At 46.8% G+C, this 19315-nt stretch overlaps 1 protein-coding gene across 2 annotated transcripts in view; it reads right to left on the bottom strand.

Annotated features, from left to right (window-relative positions):
• The window catches only part of BCAT1 (branched chain amino acid transaminase 1), a 103738-nt gene extending 84745 nt beyond the window's left edge, over positions 1 to 18993 (bottom strand). The window contains exon 1 of one of the 2 annotated variants that reach the window (XM_090043586.1): positions 18809 to 18993. In XM_090043586.1, coding sequence (XP_089899712.1) covers positions 18809 to 18934 — 126 coding nt within the window. In that variant the 5' untranslated portion in view covers positions 18935 to 18993. The remainder of the gene's footprint in view (positions 1 to 18808) is intronic. The other variant, XM_090043585.1, reaches the window with a different exon arrangement.
• Between the last annotated feature and the right edge of the window lie 322 nt (positions 18994 to 19315).

The raw sequence follows: 19315 nt of genomic DNA, 5'->3' as shown, positions 1-19315 counted from the left end.
GTTAGACCTCTTGAAGCTCCTGACTAAGCGGAGTAGCTTTCCCATATATCTATAATTAGCATTTGCTAATTATAGAATAAAAACGTATACATAGTAGAGACAAACCAAATAATTTGTCTGAAGAGACAGTAAAGGCTTGGAACCAGAAACAGACAATTTTATGTAAAATCAGAATTTTCTTTCATCATTTCCATCACTTCTGTTGCAAATATATCATTACAGACTTCTAGAAACTATAATTATGGTGATGACATATCCCAAACTGAGAACAGACACACTTGAAGAGAACAAATGCGGAAAACCGATTTGTGAGGACGTGATCCTGAATTTATTTTTTAAGCACAGCCTGCATAAACTTCAACGGAAGCTTTGGTTATGGAAAGAACATAGGATCTGACCATCACAATCTCACTTGCTCTTTTGCAGAGTCATGTGTAGTCAAAATGAGTATAAAATGCTACCAAATGAGAACAGTAGCATCTTAAACACATTTTGCCCTGAGACAAAGGATCCAAGGTCCAAAGTATACACTGAAAACAAAGCCTCTGGTATTCTTTTGTTGGACATGCTTGTTGCCGCACAAGTCATGGTTCCTCTCACTGCAAGTAATGAAACAGTAACTTACAAGGTTGGCTTGACCAGATATCAACAGCATGAAGGGCAACAGGACATTCTGCAGCCACACGTGACTGTAAGCTTGCAATCGGGTACAAGTACAAGTCGTGCAAGGAGACCTCAGAAACATGGCTTTCTGGGTTGGATCCGAGTGCAGTCAGGCCCCGGCCTCCACTTCCAAGGAGTTTATTATACTGTTAGGAGACAGCTGATCATAAAATGAAACTGAAAATGCATGCCAGCTACAATCTGACTTGGGATCTGAAAGCAGACCAACCATTAAAAGGACTGCCCTTTAGTTATATAACTAGGCCATTACAGTGTACTGTGTGTCTTAAAGGCAATGGCTCTTTTGAAAAGCAATGTGTGGGCATGGATACTTTCTCTTGCCTGGATAAAGAATCCTAGACAATTGGACTGGGCTCCTGTTCTGCAGAACTGCCTGGCTGATGAGTGACACTGGGTGCGTCTACACAAGACACTTACTGTGCATTAGCCTAATAACACTGCGCAGTAATGTGGCGATTAAAAAACGTGCTAATAGCTCAGTGTTATTAAGTTAATGTGCAGTAAGCATCACAAAACAACCGTGCACCAGCACTACTCCGCAGTAAGTAACTCTAGTTACTGAGCTTTTAGTTAGCACTTCATTGAGCAAGTACTAAATTAAATGCACAATATCTAAGGCAGGCAAAATTTTTTGAGTGGATGTGGTATCTTTTATTAAACAAAGTGGGTAGTTGGAAAAAAGTTCTTAGCAAGCTTTTGGGCGCTGTCACCCTTCTTCAGGTATGGGGAGTCTCTGCTGTTCTGAGACTCCTAGGAATGAGAGAAGCTAAAAGTGTGACAGGATGTCAGTGAGAATGTAAATAAGTAGAAATTAGAAAAACAAAAGGTAAAGCAGGGAAGGGGAAGGGGAAAGGGAGGGGAGCATGGGGAAAAAAGCCAAAGTTGAGTAAAGGAGACTGTCTCACTTTTAGCTTCTCTCATTCCTGGGAGTCTCAGAACAGCAGAGACTCCCTATGCCTGGAAGTCTTTTCTCCAATTACACAGATGGTCTAATAAAGGATACCACATCTACCCAAAGAACCTCACCTGCCTGTTCCTTAGACCAACATGGCTACAACCAAAAACCCAGCAGCATCTAAGACATATTAATGAACATGTAGGTGTGCCCACATTAATGAACATGTAGGTGTGCCCTCCAAATGTCATTTCTAATCTGGTGGTGATCAAAACAGGGAAAGGGTGATATAAGGTAGGACAAACCGGAAAGAGAGAAACAGAAACTTCTAGCCGAGGGTGTTTTAGAATCACATACATTATTTGATTCTTGAAGGTGGAACGGTTTCTGCAGGGCCTGCAAATGTTTTACTACTATCACAGTTAATGTAAAGAGGAGCTGCATTCTTTATTTATTTACAAGGTATCCAATTAGCCTTACCACTATGCTATGCAGAAGCAATATTGGGTCTATGCTCATAGGACCCCTGTGAGGTCGGGAAGTGTTACTTCCTTTTTCCAGGTGAGGAATTTATGGCATAGATTGTTTCCCTTTCTATCCCCAAGAGGCTTCACAATGGAAGTCTAAGAGACAGAATCTGTAGCTAACAAGCTGAAAGACTTATCCTCATGACCATCTCATGTCATTTTAGAACACATCCAGCTTCTTTTCTGATTGTGCGGATTCCCCAGGAAGATGAACTAGTGTGGTATCATTGCACATACAGGGTTAAGGGCTATGCAAAGGACATACCTAGCCCACAAAACTATGTCACACAAGTCCCCTGCACAGCAATGCACAGACTCTGGCTGCTAGAATCTTGTTTGTGTGGCACTTCCAACCAGTTTTTAAACTTGAGGAGCTGGTTTGAAGTGGTGGGAGAACTTCCAAAGTCTGGAGGAGACGTGTGTTGTGCATATCTCACACTGATTGCTAAAATTACTTTAAACTTTGCCAAATTTGCTCCAATCTAGAAGTATACAGGGAACTAAAGGCTCTTTTTCTGAGGCAAACAGTAGAAGAAACAAACACCCTGCGATCTACTCAATTCTCAATGTTGCGATTTCTGCAGAAATGGCAAAGAAGGTGGTTTCTGCGATCATCGTGAGGACTGGTTCAATTTTGTGCATAATCACTGGGGGGGGGAACTTCCTAAAAATTAAACACTGAGAGCAGGGGGAGGAGCTGCCAGCACAAAAGGGAGTAGCCAAAATGGCAACTGACCCCTCCTACCTCCGCTGCTGATGGGCCAAGTTGGCTTCCTGCAAAAAGACTGAGAAAATGGTTCCAGGTACCGAGAGCAGCCCACAATTTTTACTTCACCTCTGCACACTTTAAGTAGATTCCTACCTAGGAGTCAAATCCTAGGAGCGGCCACTCTGGGGAAGAGCTCCTATGCCAATATCCACTTAAAAAAACCAAACAATAAAAGGCCACCTCCAGATAAGGAGCAAGCTTGCACTAGAAACTACGTGTTCCTGCCATTTAGGGCAGCATGGGCAATGGAAACAATGGCTCATAGTCTCTCAATGTACCCAAGAGAGACAAACGCGCTAAAGCAGTGCTTCTCAAACTATCTGATGTGGCGGACCGGCAATCTTTTTTCCAGTGGGCCAGGGACTGGTGCCTGGTTCATCCGGTGGCAGCAACTGTGTGTAACAGCACTACACAAATGCGCGACCGGCTGTTTCTTTCTCTTTCCTCACCACACACGACCTGTCACCTGGAGTGTTGGAACGTACAAACCATGGTGCTATGACATATCAATGTTATGCTTCTGAAAATATATTTCTTTCTTTCCTGGCAACTCGCTGTGGACCGGTGACCAGTCCGCGGACCACCATTTTGAGAAGCAGTGTGCTAAAGGATTCCCCTCATGCCTATAGAACGGAACTCCTTCCCAACATCAGAAACTTCATTTTTTCTGTCTCTTAAATGCTACTTTTCAAAGATGGATAAGCATGATTACGACAGGGTGCAAACTCTCCATAGAGCTTTAACTTGGTCCGTATGTACACATAAACATATAATTGGTATACCTAGTCACAACATTCAAAATAGGAAGTACTACACATGCTAGAACAAGGCACACCATAAATTACCTAGTAAGCATAAATGTCTTTTTATTTACACACACACACACACACACACAATGTGCAATGCAGCCGTAGTAGTACAGCTGTGGTAGGACTATTAGTTTTGTAATCACTGAATGTTATGTTATGTTATAATGATGAACATACATTATCTTGATAGCATATTTTTACTATACGACACTGTGTCCGGAGCATGTTCTCTCACATTAAGTTGATCTGATGTCAGGTGGTTAATATGTTCCTGTTTTTATTGTTCCCTTTAAGTACACTCTTGGAAAAACCTGTGGTACTTAGGAAGGAATTTTCCAGTCTGTAAATCACAGACACTGTGCACAGGACAGAGCCCAGAGTCCTGAATCTTACATTGACTTTCATTAAGTATAGATAAATCATAGGGTAACATTTTTTTAAAGTATGCAAGGGACTTAGGAGCTTAAATTCCATTTTAAAGGATGAGTTGGGTGCTTTTGAAAATGTTACCTTTAGTTCTAGATCCTACACAAAACAAAGCCAAGAAAAACACTCCCATTGTCTTAACTAGAGCAAGGTCAAAACATTGACTCCCTGCCTCTTTCCATCTCTCTCTCACAAAAAGATGGAATAAAAAGATATGGTAAGGCCTTTAAGATAACCAGTGATATTATTTGCATTTTTTAATTCCTTTCTATCCCAATATTTCATATAATGTATTATATATTTTTTCAGTTTTCTAAGGAATTTTATTCTTCTGAATTGGCAAATTACTCAGAGAAACACCATGAATCACTGGTGACTTCACTGTCACTATTGATGTTATATACCCAGAATGCATTCAGTGACAAACAGCCATAAACCTTGATACTTAAGCATTTTGTTTTACATTAAAGTATGCATTTCTGCATATGTTACATGTCAGTTACAGTCATCATATTTCACTGTACTCAAAACTCACTAAATTTAAGATATAAAGTCTCTCATACGCTATGGAAGTAGAAATTGAGGGGTATCAACATTATTTTAAATACTATGGGTAATGTACCAACATTTTATTTTCCCCATTCACAGTTCAGAGGAAGACAGAAGGTGTTACACAGTTTAATAGATCCAGTATTGCAGAAGTGAAAGCTACATTAGTCACTGTTATCTGCAAGAGTTGAGAAAGTTCTTCCAGCACATGCAAGTTAAAAATTTCAGAGAGCATAAAAAGCACTAAAAACAATATCATATATGGATCAATTTCAAATTCACGAAAAGAGGTTTTACTTTATTATATTAACAAAAAGCTCTGAAAGATAGCAACATTCTGTCATTAGATTAGACTTGGTTACTGTAACTGTGTTCAAACAGGAAAGGAAAGGGAAATATATTCATGAAGCAATCAATTCTTTCGTAAGGCAATCATTTTTTTCAAAAGCAATCAATTCTAAGAAGAGACCTGATTTCCCGCCCTTTACACATCTAGAGTTAGATAAATCCAGATGGACTATGGGCCACACATTAATCCTGTATATGAGTGGGCATGTATGTGCTAAATTAAATCATGACCTTACCCTCAGAAATTACTACCAAACATGCATTTCCAAAGACACCCAGTCAATGGGATTAACTCACAGAAGTAAGGGTCATGTTCATGTGTGTGTTCTTTTGCAAGGTCAGGTTCTAATTTTGCTTCCAGCACAGGCTTGAGCTCTGAAAAATGAAGACTTATCTCCCTTCCAAAACAATTTTTATTTTTTGTATTTACTATAACTGCTCTGGATATCTTTGATGCCCGTATGCATGCCAAATCTCTCTTTGATGTTCTTTCCTATACTTTTGTCAAGCCCCCTTTCTAAGGCAGTCCTAATCTTTTCAGTCTCTCTCCCCTGATCCTAAACTTTTTTATTGCCAATATTGTTATGTTATAACTTTTTCAGATTAAGTAGCTCTAGCTCAATTATTCTCAACCTTTTTGTACTCAAGACACCCTGTATTAGACTCAAAGTTATGAGGCACCCCACCATAACTTTTCTGAGTTGAGTGGCACCCAATTTTAAAAACTAATTTACATATTAGTATGCTAACTAGGGCTGTGCAAAACGCCTGCATTTTATTTCAGTTTTGGATTTGGCATTTCGGAAGGACTGTGTTTCGTTTCGGTGTTTCATAGGGCTGTCTGAAACAGTTGTGTTTTGTTTTGTTTTGTTTTGTTTAGGATCCGCCGTTTTGGAGGGACAGTGATTCATTTCAGTGTTTGGAATCACCGTCCCATTTTGTTTCAGTCAAAACTGTTTTGGAGCTGTTTCAGAATTTCAATGGTGTTTCCACCATAATGGGGAATCTCAAAACTGCCTATAACGTTGTCATTTCATGCCTGATTCATCTTGCAGGGATGGTAGTCCCTTCTGAGGTCGTGAAGCCTGCCAAGTTTCAAGGAGATAGGTGCAGCAGTCCCTGGGAAACTGCACCTCAAACTGTTTAAAGCAAAACTAGTATTACTTGCTGGCAGTGGCAGCATGCTGTCATCCTGCGCACAGATCCAGAGGCCCACTCTCCCCAGGAGGAGCCTGCCACAGCCCTGCAGCCCTCCCAGGGGGCATGGACCACCGAATCTGCGTCTGGGATGATAGCAGGCTGCCGCTGCTGACTCGGGCCAGCACCAGCACTTGGTTCTTCCCAGCACTTGGCCCGGGCTGTGCTGGGCAGACTCCGGGTGCTACCACTGGACCCAACCAGCAGCAGTAGCATGCTGTCATCTGCATCCTTCGGAGCTGGTGACTGCAGAGCTTTAAAAAGCAAAAAAAAAAAAGCCCTCATCAGCTCTGGCAGTGGTGACTGGGTCTTCTGAGGGCTCGTGGCAGAGCCTCCCTCAATGCTGCGACGGGCAGTGGGGATCGCCTCCCCCGTCTGCCTGGCATTTGCACCATAACGCAGGTGCAGCACAGCTCAGCATGGCTCTGCGCACTGCCGGAGAGCTGGGGCAGATCCACATGTCAGCCGGAGCTTCCAGTTTGATTCCCAGCTCTCTAATCATTTCTCCAGCTCTTCCCAGGGGGCGCTGCCCCTGGATCTGCATACAGGGTTTCGGCAGGCTGCTGCTGCCAGTTGGGGAAATAGCCCAGAGCTGCTGCCATCCCCAACTGGCGGCAGCAGTCTGCTGTCATCCCGCATCATCCAGGGACCCGTGCCCCCTGGGCTGGGGGAAGCGATCAGAGAGCTCAGGGAAAGATTGGGGAGCTGGGCAATCGAATTGGGAACTGGGGGAATATTCAGAAACCTAAACATTCCCCCAGCTCCCAGTTCAATTCCCCAGCACTGGGATTGGAAGGGACCTCAGGGATGGACCACTGTCACTGGCCACCAGCTACACATGTCAATATCAGAACAGTCCTTCCCCCCACTCCTCTCCCTTCCTCTTTCCTGGCAAGCCTGCCTCTGAAATAGCTCGAAACAGCTCCGAAACATCCAAAACGTTTCAGAGTTGTTTCAAAGTCCTCCATTTCATTTCAGATTTGGTGTTTTGACCTTCGAAACCCCCGAATCTGAAATGAAACAACCGCTAAAATTTTGCACAGCCCTAGTGCTTACCTCCTCACAGACAGGCTGAGCAGCAGGACAGGGGGATTGTCCAGGCAGGAATAAGTCTGAGTTTGCACCTATCTGCTTATCTTTTCATACCTTTGGTCACCCTTCAAAGGATCTCATAGCACCCTGGCTGAGAATCACTTCTCTAACTGAATGCAGTACGCAAGGTAAAAAGGACCCACTATATAATGGCATAATCATGTTTTCACTATTATTTTCCATCCCATTCCTTATGTGTCCAAGCAGTATGCTTCTTTTTGACACTGGCTGACCTGCTCCAACGGGCTTTAAACTAAGCCCGCTGGGGGATGCGGGGACTACCGCCACTGCTGGGCCACTGAGCAACCCTTGCAAAGCCAGCAGACCAAGGCACTTAAGGGAGCCCACCCCTGCCCAAGCCCTGGTATGATCTGTGGCAAGGCAAGAGCCCCCAATGGGACACTTGCCTGCCTGTACACTAATGCCAGGAGCTTGAGGAACAAGCAGGAGGAGCTCGTCCTCCTGCTCATTGCAAAGAATTATGATGTCATTGGAATAACAGAGACCTGGTGGGACTCCACCCATAACTGGACCATGGGTATAGATGGCTATACCCTGTACAGGAGGGATCGTGTAGGTAAAAGGGTGTAGCTCTCTACGTTAAGGAAAGCTACATGTCCCCGCAAGCTGATATTGGCGACCAGAGTGGACAGCTAGAGACCCTCTGGGTTAAAATTTGTGGGGAACATGGCACAGGGGAAACAACAGTGGGAGTCTACTACAGACCTCCCACCCAAAGTCCTGAGCTTGACCAGGAGTTCGCCTGGGAGCTGGCTGAGGCCACATGCTCCAGGACCATGGTTGTCATGGGTGACTTCAATTACCCAGACATCTCGTGGGAGGAGCACTCAGCAGAATCTGAGTGGTCGCAAAGCTTCCTCTCATGTGTGGATGACCTCTACCTCACTCAAGAAGTTTATGGGCCAATGAGAGGCAAAGTGCTGCTCAACCTGGTACTGCCTACAGGGGATGACCTAATCGGCGACCTAGTGATCAATGGAAAGCTGGGTGACAGCGACCACGAGCTGATCACCTTCATCATTCGCCATAAAGCTGGCAAATCAGTCAGCAACACAGAAGTCCTTGACTTCAGAAAAGCTGACTTTGACAAGCTCAGGAGGCTTATCAGTCAGGCCCTAAGGGACCATGACCCCAGGGAGAGGGGAGTTCAAGAAAAGTGGTTGCGATCCTCAATGCACAAGCTAAATCTATTCCAACATGGAAAAAAGGCAGCAAGAAGGCACTAGAGCCCTTCTGGCTCTCCAAGGACCTAGCGGACCTCCTGCGGCTAAAAAGGAAAGCCTACAAAGGATGGAGGACTGGATTCACTTCCAAGGAGGATTATTCTGCACTGGTCCGGTCCTGCAGGGAGCAAACCAGGAAAGCCAAGGATACAACTGAAGTCCAAATAGCTTCAAGCATCAAGGACAACAAAAAGTCCTTTTTCAGATATGTAGGGAGCCGGAGGAAAAGCAAGGGCAACGTTGGACCCCTGCTAAACCAGATGGGGCAACTGACAACTGACGCCCAGGAAAAAGCCAACCTATTAAATAGGTACTTTGCGTCAGTCTTTCATCAGTCCCATGGGACGCCCATGCCTGCTATGGGACAGGGAGATCCGGGTGATGGGGATCCCCTACCCTCCATAAATGCTGACCTCGTGAAGGAACACCTTGAGAAGCTGGATACCTTCAAGTCAGCCGGCCCTGACAATCTGCACCCCAGGGTACTCAAGGAGCTGGCGAGCATCATAGCCCAGCCCCTAGCACGGATCTTTGAAAACTCCTGGCGCTCTGGTGTAGTGCCTGAAGACTGGAAGAAGGCCAATGTGGTGCCGATCTTCAAGAAAGGGAAGAGAGTGGATCCGGGTAACTGCAGGCCCATTAGCCTGACTTCTATCCTGGGGAAGATCTTAGAAAAGTGTATTAAGGAGGCCATTCTTGATGGACTGGCCCAGGCTAACATCCTAAGGGATAGCCAGCACGGGTTTGTTGCGGGTAGGTCTTGTTTGACCAATCTCATTTCCTTCTACGACCAGGTGACCTATCACCTGGACGAGGGAGAAGAGATTGATGTCATATATCTTGACTTCAAAAAAGCTTTTGATCTGGTATCCCATGATCACCTCTTGGCCAAACTGGCCAGCTGTGGCCTTGGCTCCACCACGATCCGCTGGCTGGAAAATTGGCTCCGTGGTCGGACCCACAGGGTTGTAATTGATGGCAGTCACTCATTGTGGTGCCCTGTGACCAGTGGGGTCCCTCAAGGCTCTGTCCTTGAACCGATACTGTTCAATATCTTTATTAATGATGTGGACATTGGAATCAGGAGTGGACTGGCCAAGTTCACCGATGACACCAAACTTTGGGGCAAAGCATCCACACCAGAAGATAGGCGGGTGATCCAGGCTGACCTGGACAAGCTCAGCAAATGGGCAGACGAGAACCTCATGGTGTTTAATACCGAAAAATGCAAGGTTCTCCACCTTGGGAGGAAAAACCTGCAGCATCCCTATAGGCTTGGCAGTGCTACGTTGGATAGCGCTACAGAAGAAAGAGACTTGGGGGTCATCATGGACTACAAGATGAACATGAGCCTGCAATGCGATGCTGCGGCTAGTAAAGCGACCAAAATGCTGTCTTGCCTCCATAGATGCTTCTCAAGCAAATCCCGGGACGTCATTCTCCCCTTGTACTCGGCCTTGGTGAGGCCACAGCTGGAATAGTGAATCCAGCTTTGGGGTCCATAATTCAAAAAGGATGTAGAGAAGCTTGAGAGAGTCCAGAGAAGAGCCACATGCATGATCAGAGGTCAGGAAAACAATGACAATGACAGGCTGAGAGCCATGGGGCTCTTTAGCCTGGAGAAGTACAGGCTCAGGGGTGATCTGATGGCCACTATAAGTTTATCAGGGGTGACCACCAGGATCTGGGGGAATGTTTGTTCACTAGAGCGCCCCAAGGGATGACGAGGTCGAATGGTCTACTGCGAAACCTTTTTAGGCTGGACATAAGGAAGAATTTCTTTACTGTCCAAGCCCCCAAGGTCTGGAACAGCCTGCCTTCAGAGCTGGTTCAAGCACCTACATTGAACACCTTCAAGAGTAAATTGGATGCTTATCTTGCTGGGATCCTATGACCCCAGCTGACTTCCTGCCGTTTGGGCGGGGGGGCTGGACTTGATGATCTTCCGAGGTCCCTTCCAGCCCTAATGTCTATGAAATCTATGAAACTACAGCCCCTTTTTGTATCCCATTTTCCTTAATCTCCCTCACAATGCTGAGACACCCTGATTTTTCGTGGTTTTTTTGGTTTCCCTTCTACGCATTCCTCGAGCAACCCTTCCTTTATGTGTAGGTAAAGGTGGATTTGTACATGCAATACTCCTTGGTGCCACCAGTAGTATGCATGGGATAAAGAGGTAACAGACAGCCAGGTCAAGCAAGAATTTACAACTAACTACTTAAAGCAGTATTTCCCAACCTTTTACAACCCAAGGCACACTTACGTTAATAAACATTTTCTGGGGCACACCTATTAAGGCATTTCCCATTGCCATGGAAAAATTCTACCGTACACCCATTAATTTCTGATGGCACACTTCTGTGCCATGGCACACTGGTCATTCCTTAAGGAGACGATCCAAGCCCAAAGGGTGACAATCCCAACAAGGATCGAAGTGGGCAAGAGTGCTCAAAAGCCCCCATGGCTCACCAAAAACATCCAGGAACGTCTCAAAGTTAAAACGGAGGCGTACATCAAATGGAAGGGAGGGGCCATTACCAGAGAGGATTATACGTCCTTGGCTTAAGAGTGTAGGGGGCCTGTTAGGAAGGCTAATGCGGAGGTGGAACTGGGACTAGCAACCTGGATCAAGGATAACAAGAAGTCCTTTTTTAAATACATAGGGGGTAAAAAGAAGGTACGAGGTAACGTGGGGTCTCTGCAGGACACATTGGGAAATCCAGTGGTCGCATCAGATGACAAAGCTAATCTCTTTAACAATTTATTTGCCTCCATTTTTCTGAGCAGGGACCAGGTCATCCCCCACACCGGGATTCCCGACAGTCCCAGGGGAGGCACAGCCAGGCCCAGGGTCAGTGAAGACCTAGTCAGGGAACTTCTGGTGGGACTAGACGTGTTCAAATCAGCAGATTCTGACAATCTCCATCCCAGAGTGCTGAAGGAATTAGCAGAGGTCATTGTGGGACCCCTGGCACGGCTTTACAAGCATTCATGGTGCTGTGGCGAGATGCCAGAGGACTGGGAAAGGGCCAGTGTGGTCCCCATTTTCAAAAAAGGGAGAAAGGAGGACCCAGGAAACTATAGGCCCGTTAGTCTTACTTCGGTCCTGGGGAAGCTCTTTGAGAAAATTATTCAGGTGCACATCTCCAAGGGACCAGCAGGAGAGATTATGGTTAGGGGCAACCAACATGGGTTCATTAGAGGCAGGTCTTGTCAGACCAACCTGGTGGCCTTCTACAACCAGGTCACAAAAGCCTTAGATGCAGGTGTTGTGGTAGACATAGTCCTTCTGGACTTTAGGTAGGCCTTCAACACTGTCTCTCACCCCATTCTCATTAAAAAACTAGGCAACTGTGGTGTCAATGCCTACTTAGTCAGATGGGTCGCTAATTGGCTGGACGGCTGCACCCAGAGAGTGGTGGTGGACGAGTCATATTCGACCTGGAAGGATGTGGGCCATGGGGTTCCCCAGGGCTCGGTCCCTGGGCCTGCACCATTCAACATCTTCATCAGCGACTTGGACAAGGTGGTGAAAAGCACCTTGTTCAAATTCATGGATGACACTAAGATTTGGGGAGAAGTGGGCACACTAGAGAAGAGGGACAGGGTGCAATTAGATCTGAACAGGTTACAGGGGTGGGCAGATGAGAACAGGATGGGTTTCAATACTGACAAGTGCAAGGTGATGCACCTGGGGAGGAAGAACCAGCAGCATACCTACAGGTTGGGGAATTCCCTTCTCATCAGTACAGAGGCAGAAAAGGATCTTGGAGTCATTACTGATGCCAAAATGAACATGGGCCAACAATGTGGGGATGCAGCCAGGATCCATAGATGCATCACAAGTAGATCCAAGGATGTGAACCTTGGATGACATTGATCAGGCCACAGTTGGAGTACTGCGTCCAGCTCTGGGCGCTGCAGTTCAGGAACAATGTGGACAGCATCAAAAGAGTCCAGGGGAGGGCCACTCGCATGATCAGGGGGCAGCAGGGCAAGTCCTGTGAGGAGAGGCTACGGGATCTGAACCAAAAGAGGAGGCTGAGAGGGGCTCTGGTGGCCATCTATAAAATGAACAAGGGGGACCAGCAGGCAATGGGAGAATCCCTGTTCTCCTGAGCACTACTGGGAGTAACAAGAAATAACAGCCATAAGTTGATGGAGAGTAGATTCAGGCTAGATCTCAGGAAGTACTACTTCACAGTCAGGGCAGCTAAGATCTGGAACCAACTTTCAAGGGAAGCGGTGCTCACTCCTACCCTGGGGTTCTTCAAAAGAAGGCTAGACAATCACCCTGCTGGGGTCGTTTGACCCCAGCATTCTTTCCTGCCCATGGTAGGGGGTCGGACTTGATGATCTGCTCAGGTCCCTTCCGATCCTACCAACTATGGTTGGGAAACACTGACTTAGAGAAGCAAACAGTATTCCATGCCAGTGGGAAGCAGGAAGTGAAGTAATGGGGGTGAAGTAGGGAAGCATTTGTCCCCTGGTATAAACAGGCCTGCTGAAAGCAGACAGGAAAGTTTGGGCTTTAGCTTTAATGAGTTAACTAAGGGAGCAAACTCCCAAAGAGCAAGTGGGCCTCAAATAAATGACTAAACCTAGACAAAATTCTCGCAGTCTTCCCATCCCAGAAGGCAATAATAACACCACAATCATTTCAATATTTTAGAATATGTCAAGAAGACACTTGCTTATATTGCTGTTTTAATTTGACTACTTCTATAAAGCACTTTGGGTTCTTCAGAATGAAAAGTACTATAAAGTGCCAAGTGCTATAGTACTATGAAGTGCCAAGTTTTAGTAATATGATAAACTAACAGGATAAACTAATGATCTTTTACAGTTTGCCACAGCCATTACAGTTCGTTTAGTATGTAACCACCTTCCACATAGAAGTCTATGTCGTAATCAACTTAAAGGGCACCATGCAAGTAGTTTGCAAGTAATACAACCTCTGACCAAATGACTCACTCTCTCCACTGTTGGGTGGAAAACCAGGGCTCAGAAAAGGGAACTGTGGCTTCTCATTTGGGAGGAAGCTTTAAGGATTAAGTAAAATGCATCCTGTATGGCTACATTCTGGTGCTCTTTATGGAACAGAGCTAAAGCTGAATGCAGTTGCAGAATGAATGTAGTAATTATGCCTAGTACAAGAGACTGGAGTGACAAGATGTTAAGAATGAGAACCCAATATTAGGTAGTGGGAACAGTCTTAAGATCCTCACTTTCAGAAAGGGTAAATGCAGACCCATCACTGTCTGAGGACTCAGTAAGCCAGTGGAAGACAAAGGGATAAGTCTTGTGTGGTGCTGAGCCCTCTTAACATCAGGGACCAGGTTTTCCACTTGCCACAGAAAAATTAGATAAAACCCAGAGTTTAAAGGAGACAAAACTGGATTTTCTCCTTTAAAGGAGACAAAGACGGGAAATGGTTGATTTCCCCTTGCAGGCAGGCAGAACTCCAACCTGCAAGGGGTTGGAGGGAAGCAGGAGAGTGAAAAGGAAGGGAGCACATGCATGCACATGCACATGGCAGCCAGGCAGCCTAGAGAGCAGCTCCCTGCAGGCAAGTCTGGTAGGGGGGAGGGGGACCGAGGCCCCCCCATAGTGAAGGAATGATGAAGGGAAGGAGATGGGCAGGGCTGGGGCTGCTGCCCAGTCTGGGTGGTGCATCAGGCTTGGGACCTGGAATGCATGGCCACAGAGCTTGGAAAGGGTACAGGACATGGGCAGCCATGGGCAGCATATTTAGGGGGTGACAGGGCAGCCAGCTCCCCTCCGCTGTGCGTGCTCCTAGAGGGGCCCCCCAGATTTGTATGCTGGGCAGGTGTGAGCTGCCCACTATGGGCTCACGGCCCCCCACCTTGCTGCCCTCCCTCCAGGCCCTCTGCAGCCCAGCAGGCAGGACCCACCAAAGCAGGACAGAGAAGCAGGGAAGTTCAGTGCCACTGCCACAAGCCCCACACCATCATGGTGAAAGTGCCCCCTGCCCACCTGACAGCAGTGGAGGTGGCGGCATGGATTTGCGTCCCTCACTGCTGCTTTGTTGCAGGGGGCAGTGCAGGCCTCCCGGCAGCAGCACTGAGCTTCCCTGCCTGGCCCCACTCTGCTCTGCTGCACCAGGTCTTGCCTTCTGGGCTGCAAAGGCTTGGGGCGGAGGGGAGGGCAGCAGGGCAGGAAGCCCCAAGTTTGCAGCGGGCAGCTCATCTCTGCCCCCCCACCAAGAGCTCTGCACCGGCTATGCCGCCCATGGAGGAGGGGAAGCTGGGCTTCGCACTCCGCTCCACCGCAGCTGCCACTGCTTCCCACAGGCAGCAGCCAGGGCTTGGGCAATGTTGTGGGTCCCTGGCCCTATAGTCCTGGCTCCTGGGGGCTTCCTCTGGCAGGGCTGGGGGGTGAGAAAGGGAGGCTGCAGGTGGACAGGGAGGGGTACCAACCAGGGTGGGAGGCTGTGGGTGGGGTGCGAGGGGCACCAGCAGGGCCAGGGAGTTGTTGGTGTGGAGTGAGAGGCACCAGCAGAGCCAGGGGTCAGGATTGAGGGGCAATGTCATGGACAGGACACCAGCACATCAGGGCTGCTCCATGCCACAAAGCAGTGAGGGGAGGGTGGGGACTGTAGCAGCTGTACCCACATCCTGGTGAGCGAAGGGGGCTGATTTTCCATCATAAAAAAACCCAAATTCAAATGTCAAAATTTATAGGTATTTAGAATATATTTTATTATAGTGACTGAGGTACTGGTAGGCTTCCAAATTGCTTTAAAATTTTAAATATATCAATAAAACATTGTGTTCACCTGAAACCTTATATATATATAGATATATATATATATATATATATAGAGCAGCATTTCATTTTAAATCATGGAAATGTCTGGGGAAAATTTGGAGGCTTTTAATCAGAGAATTCATGCGGTTTCTTTTTAAACAAAGAAAACCAGGATCCCTGCTTATGATGGACTTACAGGAAGTTGAGCCCATTCAGCATGTTGCAGGAAGAAGTACCCATAAAACAGTAAACATTCTTTTCCTACAAAAGTGTGTTGGTTGAATGTTTATAAAGCACTTGGAAAAGCAAGCTCTGTTAGACTTAGCTATGCACCCACTAAGTACCTGTACATTTAATTAATACATTTTATATGGCCTAGAATAAAACTTGGCATAATAGATGGACATGATAGCTGGGCACGAAAGAAAGGTAAGTAAATGAATAACTCTGCTATAGGTTTATTATGACTTTGGCTTGTAAAACAATATTAAACCATGTGGCAAGAGGATGTTATCAAGGAAGACAGATGGGTAGAAGCTCTGGATTAGTTTAATGACTTTTCATTAGAACTTCATATTAACCCTTTTGGATCCTTTGCAAAAGGCAATGTTAGCCCTTACAGAAGAACATCAGAGCACTTTCATTTTCAACAGCATATGGTAATATTTGCCAGACTCCTTCTCCTTTTATGAGGTACTATTCCCTGGTTTATTAATGGATATGTTAAGGCAATAGAATTATTTCCTAAAAAGTGGGACAATACATCTATTTATTTCTGTGATGAGAGGCACCCAATTAGTAGAATGGGTGTGACTGGTTAACAAATTACCTTGTATTCAAATTGTCATTCTTCCAATGCTGCAGGTCATAATTTTAATGCCAGGTAGTTACATTTCTTGCAGAACAACTCCAGTGATCTCATCTTGACCTCAATGTCTTTGATTAGCTTGTCTAATCCAGCCATGCTGCATTCAACCAACATTCAGCCAACACTCAGGACGGCGCATATAATAAATTTGACCTAGCATGTATAGCTTAAGAAACAGTCAAAAGAGATTCAGCTTTTTAGCTAATTTCTGAATGTATACATTGACATTCACACTGCCTGTGAATGACCATGATAATTCAGTGAATGTGGCCACAGTTAATTACATCTACAAAGTGATAAATTGTTAATATGACAGTGACTATGTAATGATGTCCTGAATCTTGAGCATGGCTAATCTGAATGCACTGTTTCAAGAAGTCTGAGCAGACTCCATTTAAGCTGACTGCTCATGTAACTAATAAATTGGTGCATCTCCTCCTGACACTCCTGGCTACCACTGCAATCTGAGAGATTATTCAAATGTAGTTATGCCAAGGATGATTTTATCTTACTCCATGAAATTACACCACAGACAAATGTGGCCCATGGCTGATTCAGGAAAACATGAATTGCATTAATGTGAACCTTACTCTGGAATCTTCCGTTTGTCCGCGAATTTATAACCCCAATTTTGACAGTCAGCTTCAGTGCCATGAAAAAAATCAGACCACCCACATGATCACAAGATGATGCAAACACTTGGCCTGTCAGTTGAAATCAGTGTGATAGGTGAAGAAGGCAGAACTGAAGAAACCAGAGGCACAATTTGCTTGCTTATGTACAATATTTCTGTAAACTGGGGCAATAAATAAGGGAAGGAGCCGGATAAGGTTCAAGAAAAAAATTATTTTTGCTGTAATAGAAAGCTGATATTTAAAGCAAAAAATGGTGAAGAGGGAAACTCAAGGGACAGGGAGCTGTAATAACAATGCTACTGACCAACTGTTTTACTGTTTATATTACAGGACTGATTACATGGCCAAACTGTAGGATCCCATTGTGATACACACTCTGTTACACACAGTGACCATCCTCTCCACTGTAACCAGACAACACAAAGAGCACACGGGGACTGGGGTCATAGAGAGATGAAGAAATTTGCCCAAGGTTATACAGCACATCAGTAGCACAGGGCAGAGCCAGTTCTCTTGACTCATTGTCCAGTTTTTCCCCTGTTATTCCTCCCCTGAACTAGCGGGGCAATACCATGAAACTTAATTTTACTGAGCACAGCTATATGACTTCTATGTTACTTGTTTCTTTTTCCCCTACAAGAACAACCCAAAAATTTAAATGCCAGTCCCCTTCCCCAGTCCCATTACAAGTACAGCTCAAACAGCGGGACATGAAAATCTCTCTCACCTCCCAGTACAACTTTTATCTAGCCCAGGCCATTCAGATCTGGAGACACCACTTGGATGATTACCATGATCATCTCTGAAACCTGTGCCACGATTGGCCCAGCACTGCTTCAGTTCATCTGAGGCTAATAGCAGGGAGAGTGAGCACAGCTCCCACAGGGGTAAAAACACATGTCTCTACACTGCTTCTCTCATCACTGGAAGCACCTGGGAATTTCAGGAGATGAAATAGAGTGGTGGGAAGAACACAAGATAATCAAGATTGGAGGGACACCAGTGATGCCCACTATTTCCTCTTGTGTCTCATCTTCATGTGGTTGGGATTATTTAAGTGGGGAAACTACACAAGGCTCATTTCTCCCAGTGGCAAATCTGGGGCATTAGGCTGTAGAACATGCAAACTGAAATTCAGACCTTTCTTCTAGATCTCCACACTACGCAGCTGTCAGTGAAGTGTAAAGTTAATGCTTTTCCCCACAGCTCTTGGGAGCAGAATCAGCAGCAACAGCCCCTCTTTGCCCTTTGTCTTGGGTGCCAAAGCCCAAGGTGTTCCTCCCCCAGCCCCACCAAGCACAAAAGTCAGAGGAACTGGAGACTAAACAGCAGGTCTGAAAAGCTCATTCCCCCTCCATGCCCCACCCCCCCAAAAAATAGACATTCTCTCCCGTTAATTTTGATCCATGAAAAAATTACACAAACTGCCTGACTTACCCAGGCTGAGACATTTAACAGACCCTTGTACACGTTCAAGGCAAAATGCCTGCTAGTACTCTCGGAGCCCTGCTCAGCCCGGCCGGCGGGCGGGAGGCGGTGGCTCCGGCAGTCACAGGCAGGATCACACAGGGGCTGCCTTCCCCACCCTGTTACTGTTATTCTGCCTGCAACTGGGCCCTACAAAAGGAGCGAGAGCCTCTCACACCCCTGCCTCTGCATGGGGAACAATGGGGGGGAGGGAGGAGGCAACAATTGACTAGGTAGGAAAATCTTGGAGGGAGAGATGCTCCTTTTCCAAACCAACAATTAACCAGGGAAGCCTTGGAAGGGAAGGGGAGAAAGAGGGGGTATGGAGCGGATGCTCCCTTTGCAAAGCAATAATTGACTAGGCAGGGAAACCTTGGGAGGGAAGGGGGAAGATGCTCCCTTTGCAAAGCAGCAATCAACCAGGGAAACCTCGTGGAGGGGGAAGGAAGGGGAAAGGCGGGAGCTGCTCTGCAAAGGGCTTAGTCCCATTGCCACGGTGCACCCCGCAGGGCAGGGACCGCACTTACCTTCATCATGCTGGGGACAGCAAGCCTGCGCAGGCCGAATACGCCCGCCCGCCCGACGGCCGGCCCCGCGCGGAGCCGCAAGGAGGGGCGCTGCGCCGCGTCGCGCGCTCGCGGGCCTGATTGCATCAGCGGCACCACAGCGCCGCCAGGAGAGCCGCGCCCGGCCCCTCCTCCTCCCGCCCGCCGGCCGGGCTGAGCAGGGCTCCGAGTGGCCTCTGCCTTCCAGATGGCACCACAGGGCTCCTGCTCCCCTCATCGCCGCCGCCCTCCAGTGCCTCGCTTCCAAGTCCACCGCCCAGCGGCTGCCCGCATGTGAGCCCTTGGCGCGCTCCCTGCCCTGCTCCCCCTCGTCTCCACCACCCTTCAGGCAGCCCCCAGGTGCTCGGCTCCTAAGTCCGCTGCCCAGGGGTTACGGGGCTGCCCTGCATGTGACCCCACCTGTTAAAAGCTAGGCATGAAGGCACATGACAGCAGCAGAGGCTTGGGGGAGGCGGCAGCCCACTTCGA

This window comes from Crocodylus siamensis, chromosome 4, assembly GCF_052110815.1.
Source record: "Crocodylus siamensis isolate JL-2025a chromosome 4, ASM5211081v1, whole genome shotgun sequence".
NCBI lineage: Eukaryota > Metazoa > Chordata > Crocodylia > Crocodylidae > Crocodylus > Crocodylus siamensis.
Note: the sequence above shows the minus strand (reverse complement) of the source record. Positions and strands in the feature narration are given on the sequence as shown.